The sequence below is a fragment of the Hevea brasiliensis genome, chromosome 18 (assembly GCF_030052815.1).
Source record: "Hevea brasiliensis isolate MT/VB/25A 57/8 chromosome 18, ASM3005281v1, whole genome shotgun sequence".
In the NCBI taxonomy this organism is placed as follows: domain Eukaryota; kingdom Viridiplantae; phylum Streptophyta; class Magnoliopsida; order Malpighiales; family Euphorbiaceae; genus Hevea; species Hevea brasiliensis.
Window position 1 is genome coordinate 49835280 of NC_079510.1, and position 6659 is coordinate 49841938.

General features: G+C 32.9%; 1 protein-coding gene across 1 annotated transcript; it reads left to right on the forward strand.

The window, feature by feature from the left end:
• The first annotated feature begins 4020 nt into the window (after nucleotides 1-4020).
• Nucleotides 4021-5618, forward strand: LOC110643006 (NAC transcription factor 25-like). The gene is made up of 3 exons (XM_021795226.2): nucleotides 4021-4289; nucleotides 4369-4688; nucleotides 4781-5618. The coding sequence occupies exons 1-3, from the start codon at nucleotides 4106-4108 to the stop codon at nucleotides 5348-5350; spliced, it is 1074 nt and encodes a 357-aa protein (XP_021650918.2). The 5' UTR covers nucleotides 4021-4105; the 3' UTR covers nucleotides 5351-5618.
• The last annotated feature ends 1041 nt before the right edge of the window (nucleotides 5619-6659 follow it).

A 6659-nucleotide genomic window follows, 5' to 3' on the forward strand; every position in this document is an offset into this window, starting at 1 on the left:
CTTATGAAATCAAAGCCTTTTTTTTTTAATTTCATTTGGCTCGATTTATAGACGATTTCAGTACCACTAAGATTTAACTCATTGATTAGTACGGTGTTAGGATACATTACTCTTCCTATGGTATGAATATTATAATTACATTAGCCGGAACTGTAGAGAAAAAAATATTGCAGATCTTAATGGGTTTCACAGGCTTTGAATATTTCATTAAGTAATTCATTGTAGATTCTCCCCTTTTGACTTTGATGACAAGTCTTGCATATAGATTATGACCATGACCACCACCAGAAAGCACTTATACTATTCAAAAGGACTGCTGCTGCATGCCTTTTTTAAATGGCAAATTTCACTGAACTAATATTCAATACAACAGTCCGTACAAATTTTCACTGGTTAATGAATCTGCAACTCCATTTTCTTGTTACTTAATTTTTATGATTTCGTCATTTCAATTTTTCAAGATGACTTTGAATACTCTTTATTGAAATCTTTAATTATATTAATTAGTTGTTCAAAGTTATAATACATAACATCTTATTTTATTTCATTTCTTGACGTCAGCTTGATTCCATGCATTAATTTAATAACAATGAATTACATACTCCAGTCACCTCTGCCCGTATTGCACTCAACTAGAAAAACACTAAGAACTTTCTTAATTATTATGTAATTTACAATTAATTAATTGGTTAAATGCTTAAGTCCATCTCGTGGGATTGTTTGAATCGGACCAGTGAAAAGTCAAAGAGAGAAATAGTCATACCATACAAAGCAATACTGACTTCTGCAATGTGGCATAGAAATGTAATTACTGCTGTGTATTAATGTCCAATGCATAAATATCCCCCAATGTTCCAACATTGACTCTTTTTTGGTTTGATTTCTGAGAACAGCAGATGCTTTTGTTTCAACTGGGTTAGCTGCACTTGGGTACAAATATGTTAATATAGATATGCTAATGAATGTCCCTTCCTGCGGTCCCAATTCTTTCGGCACAGACAAAAAAGATCAAAAGATTTTACTAGGGTCACCATCAACAGCATATGACACATCTTCCTAAATGGTTTTGAAAAGGGCAGAGCAGAGACTGGAAGGGTAGGCCGGCTTACGCACTGCATAAGGTAGGCCGCCCAATTCTTTACGCTATATGTGAATGGTAAGTTAAGTATTTTTTGTATTGTGAACATGTCTATATTGATTCTTGTTCTGATACTGCCGTGTAGAATGAGACATTCAAGATTAGGCTTTAAAATTTTGTCACAAAAACATTTCAGGAAACTGTTTGATATTATCTGATATGAATTTTAATGAACTAACATTCCGACAGGGGACAAGAGTATCCAGCAAAATCGGCTGGCCAGTGCGGTAATGCTTGGAGAACTACAGGGGATGTTAGAGACACCTGGGTGTGGTCCTGCGCATTTTGATCGTTATCTTTCTGGGTTCTGATCTTATGTTAAACAGGGTCCTAAGTTGAGGTTCTGTAGTTTGTTATTTCAGCCACATCAATTGCAGATGAAAACAACATTTGGGGAAAATATGCAGGGCCTAGCAGGTGGAATGGTAAGAAAACAAATTAATATTCTTCTGTGAATGGTGTAAAATTAAGCTTGTGCATCTATTGTGCAGCTCAATTTTTTTACAAGGCTTGATAATATGTAGTCCTGTTATGGATTGGGAAGCTTCGGAAGGTATATTGCTTGTAATAAAATTCAGTGCATTATTTTTTTTTCCTTGGTTTCTTTCCTCCTTCTATGTTCTTGAGAAGGACAAGAAAAATATTTTATTTTTAATTGTAAGTCTTTTTTCTTGATTTGACAATTTTTAACAGGAAAGAATCGCAAGAAAAGAATCAAGGATATATTGTAATGATTGAAAAGGAATTAGATTGAGTTTTCTAATCTGAAAAGACAAGTTAATCAAGAACTTTTTTTTTTCTTTAATTTTGACCCTGGAAAGTTCATTGACAAAAATTTAAAGAAGCTAGGATTGGCTTAAGACAGTGGCCTAAATTCCGCCCAAAAACAAAGATTTTAACTGCAAGTACTATAGAATTATGTACCAACTACAAGAATAATAGAAGATTAGCTAGAATGAATAAGCCAAATTTTGTGCCAATTAGGCAATGGCACTTGTCAAAATTTGAACCACAGAGTCATATACGACCTCCTACCATGTGGGTGAAAATGAAATTGTTTAGTTCTTGATTATGCTTAACATGTAATGTTCACGAGCATCCCAACCCAGTTGTTCTTCACAGCTTAGACAAGGTAGCCCTGCCAAACTTAATTATTTTTAATAATAATAATATTATTATTATTATTTTGAATATTATGGATGTGAATTTAGATTGGTGAGATTTGTACTTTAAATTGGAAAATTACTAGTGATATCTTTGTTGATCATTTTTCTAAGTTGAGATGAGGACACCCCATTTCTGGTAAGGCAATGGAAAATACATTTCTCATAAAAAGCTATTCTGACTTGAAAAATGGAATCAATTTTAAAATATCACTTTCTTTTGACATACATTTGCGATTAGTGGGTTTAATCAATTTTATACATTTTAATTAATTAATTTTTTAGAACAAATTCAAGAAAGCATCATATAATTAATTACCCTTCTAAACATATAATTATATTGTGATCATATCTGTATTTGAAGTCATGCATGATGCAAATAAGCACATTAATTAGTACTAAGTCTCTTTAATGTCTTTTAGAGAGGTGCTTGCATACTTCGAAATGAATCATGTCACAAGAAGATCACCCTTGAGATTTGGCATCACAGGGCGAATGGCAAAGATGATGCGAGGTGTGACATTGCCTTGCTGGTTTTCTATGGTCTAATCTGAGTATGACTGCACCACTTGCAAAATGACCATGGATTTCAACATCCTATGACAATATTCATCATTTGCTTTTGACTATACGTGTATTTTTATTTACTACTTTACTTTCCAACTAAAAGCTATGACTAAATATTATGGTAGCACTTAGAGGGTGAGCATTCGATTCAAACTGAACGGAATCGAATTGAACTGAATTAAATTATGAAAATCGAATTATATATTTTAGAAATTAAACTAAATTGAAATAGATAAAAAACTGAATCAAATCGAATCGCTTTATTTTGGTTCAGTTCAGTTCAAACCGATCGGTTTTGATTTTTGATTGATTTTTTAATTTAGACTTGATTTTCAAGTTATTTGATCTAATTTTGATTTTAGTTTGAACCTAATAACTATTAATCAATGAAATTAAATAATTTATATAGATATAATTAAATATAATTCATAAATTACCCATAAAAATAAATCAATTCGAAAATCAATTTGGTTCGATTTGAATATATAAAATTACTATTCTATTCGATTTAATTGATTTTTCTCTCTTCAAAACCGAACCGAACCAAAATAATTAAAATTTTTATAATATAAAATCAAACCAAATCGATTAAATTTTAAAATCGAATTGATTGAAACGAATTGATTCGATTCAGTTTGATTTTTCGATTTGAACAGAAATTTGCTTACCCCTAATTGTAGTTAATTAAGAGAGAGTTTAATTTTTTTTTTTTGTAATTTTTAAAATAAAGAAAGTGAGAATATCTCTGGTTCGAGTCTCTTCATTTACTTATTATTCAGTAAATACATGTTTCTTTTAGTCAAAGAAAAAATAATTTACCAACAAGACTTGGTAATTTGTTTCAATTATGAGTAAAAATAAAATGAAATGATAAATAAATTGGTTTTAAAAAACTTTTATTAATATGTATATTTAATTTTTAAATGGTTAATTATAAATGAATTAAATATAAATTAATATATTTAAAACCATACCATCACATAGGAAAAGCATGACACGGCAAGCGTATAAGGCAGTTCAAAACGTCCCAGTTCCCCATTTTTTCATTTTGCCCCCTTGCGGTCCCTACCCTCCTCATACTTAACACGTGTCGCCACCTCCTCTTCTCTCCCTTCAACGTGTCAACTGATGATCGGAGACTACATTTGGCACTTTCTCAAACTGCCTAATTTTTATATCTTCGTATTATTATATATCTTTCTTCCTTAATTTCACTCATTTCTTGGACCTAATTTTCATGGAGAGCACCGATTCTTCCTCCGGCTCCCACCACCCCCAGCTGCCGCCGGGATTCCGCTTCCACCCCACCGATGAAGAGCTAGTCGTCTACTATCTTAAAAAGAAGGCTGCTTCAGCTCCTCTCCCTGTCACCATCATCGCTGAGGTTGATCTCTACAAGTTTGATCCTTGGGAGCTACCAAGTACGTGTTCTAAATCTTTATATTACTTTATTATTACCCCCAACCTCAAAACTCATGAGTTATTTATATATCTGTGTAGGTAAGGCTACGTTTGGAGAGAAGGAGTGGTACTTTTTCAGTCCTAGAGATCGGAAATACCCCAATGGGGCTAGGCCTAATCGGGCTGCAACTTCTGGGTATTGGAAGGCCACCGGAACAGATAAGCCTATACTAACTTCTAATGGAGCTCAAAAGGTTGGTGTGAAGAAAGCACTGGTTTTTTATGGTGGTAAGCCTCCTAAAGGGATTAAAACTAATTGGATTATGCATGAATACTGTCTTGTGGATAATAAAAATGATAATAAGTCTGCTTCAAAACTTCCTGGTGTTGATTCAGTGACCAAGAAACGCTCTTTAAGGGTATGTTTTGTGATCGTTAGTAATTTAGTCGATCATATATTTGTTGATATTTAATGGGTGATTAAATCTCTTAATTTGTTCCATTTTAATAGCTTGATGATTGGGTTTTATGCCGGATTTACAAGAAAAGCAACTCTCAAAGACCTATGGAGAGGGACGAGAAGGATTCAATGGAGGGTTTGTTTTCTACACTTCCAATAATACATCTAAAACCCCCTGCACCTGCAAGTTATGTCTCTGTACTTGAAAATGAAGAGAATTTCTTTGAAGGGATACTAACAGGAAATGATGGCATGCAAAATAGCTCCAATATTTCACGTCATCAGTTTCCCTCTTCAAGACCTAAGCCACATATATCCACCATACCCTCTGTTTCTACTTCCAACAATACTCTCCCAGTAAAACGACAGCTCCCATCTGAACAATACTGGAATGAAGCTGCTGCTGCAGGATCATCCATGGCAGCTTCCTCAGAGAAGCGTTTTCATGGTGATCTTAACAGTTGTAGCACTGCTACTGAGGATAACACCTCCTTTGTTTCTTTGCTCAGCCAGATTCCACAGGGTACACCATTTCACCCTAATACCTTTCTTGGCTCCCTTGGTGATAGCGTTTTGAGACAACAGTTTCAGATTCCCAGCATGAACTTGAACTCACAATAATAGGAACTTATCTATATGTGTACATACATAGACACACACATACATATATATATATACAGAGAGAGAGAAGATATATCTATGCATGAACAGTACTTAAATGAAGATAAAGAAAGCAAAGAACTCTACAAGAAACATTTATTGTCTACATTTTAGGCGAAGATCATTGCGTTCCAGAGCTTTGATTCATCGAAAATTGTTCCTATTAGAAGGCTTTGATGAGCTACTTTCAATTTAAGTAACCATGCAGGTGAGGTCTTAATTTATACCATTACTTTTTGTTATCCTTCGAGAAATAATCCCATTTTGTATGTGTGTGTGTAAATATATATATATATATATATATATATTTATAAAAGCTAAAGAAGGGGAGGAGTTAATCAATTGAGCTTCGTCCTTCTTAATTAATTAATTGGTATTTATAATTAATAACAATATGTTTGCACTTTTAATGTTAATAACAAACTTTCAAGCTCATAAAACCCATATGCGATGCTGGTAGAGGATGATTAATTCCAACTAGAAAGAATTATTAGTTGCCTGATTTTCTTGTTTGTATCAATACATATTTTTATTGATACATGATATTTTTCTTCCCTATTTTTTTTTATTCCCCTTCTCAACTTTTTTTTTTTTTACTCGATAGTATAATTTGAAGTTTTCAACAAAAATAAATTAATTAATTGATTTCAAATTTTCCACTAATTATGCATTATGTCATATAATCTTGTTGATTAAAATAAAGATGGTAAATTAACATGGGATGGAAGATTTAATTTAACAGTAGAAGGGAAGGTTGTCACAAGCTCTCTAGAGTTGGTATCGTTTTGGCATTGGCTTACGAGACACCACCACTAAATCTAGTTCTTGCATTTCCTATATATATATATATATATATATATATATACACACCACCCATCAAAAGGAATCACATTTTGATAGTTTCAAATTAATTTAGACCTCTAATCATTCTCCTATATTGGGCAAGAGAACAAAAGATTTTTTCCAAGTATACTTGACCATTTCTGCTTCTTATTGGAAATAAATAACATCAAAAATCAATTCATAATCTTATCTCATGTGGGATCCTCTAGAAACTCCCTCAATATATTATACACATTAACCCATTTCATAACAATTTCCGTATCTATGGGCATTTGTCTCGCATGGATTGTTTCGGCCTGGAAATAACAAATTTGGGCCTTGCTGGGAGACTCCATTTTCTGCAAGTTGGTAATTGCGGCAAACCCCATCTATAAATGGCCTCATCTAGCATTGAATTTTTTTTTTTAAGTTTGAAAAATCCCTTTTT

What these genes read in the sequence shown, in the direction of transcription:
- LOC110643006 (XM_021795226.2), top strand. Translation starts at nt 4,106, where the DNA reads ATGGAGAGCACCGATTCTTCCTCCGGCTCCCACCACCCCCAGCTGCCG. An exon ending in TGATCCTTGGGAGCTACCAA is followed by an intron (nt 4,290 to 4,368) that starts GTACGTGTTCTA and finishes ATATCTGTGTAG; the next exon opens with GTAAGGCTACGTTTGGAGAG. An exon ending in CCAAGAAACGCTCTTTAAGG is followed by an intron (nt 4,689 to 4,780) that starts GTATGTTTTGTG and finishes CCATTTTAATAG; the next exon opens with CTTGATGATTGGGTTTTATG.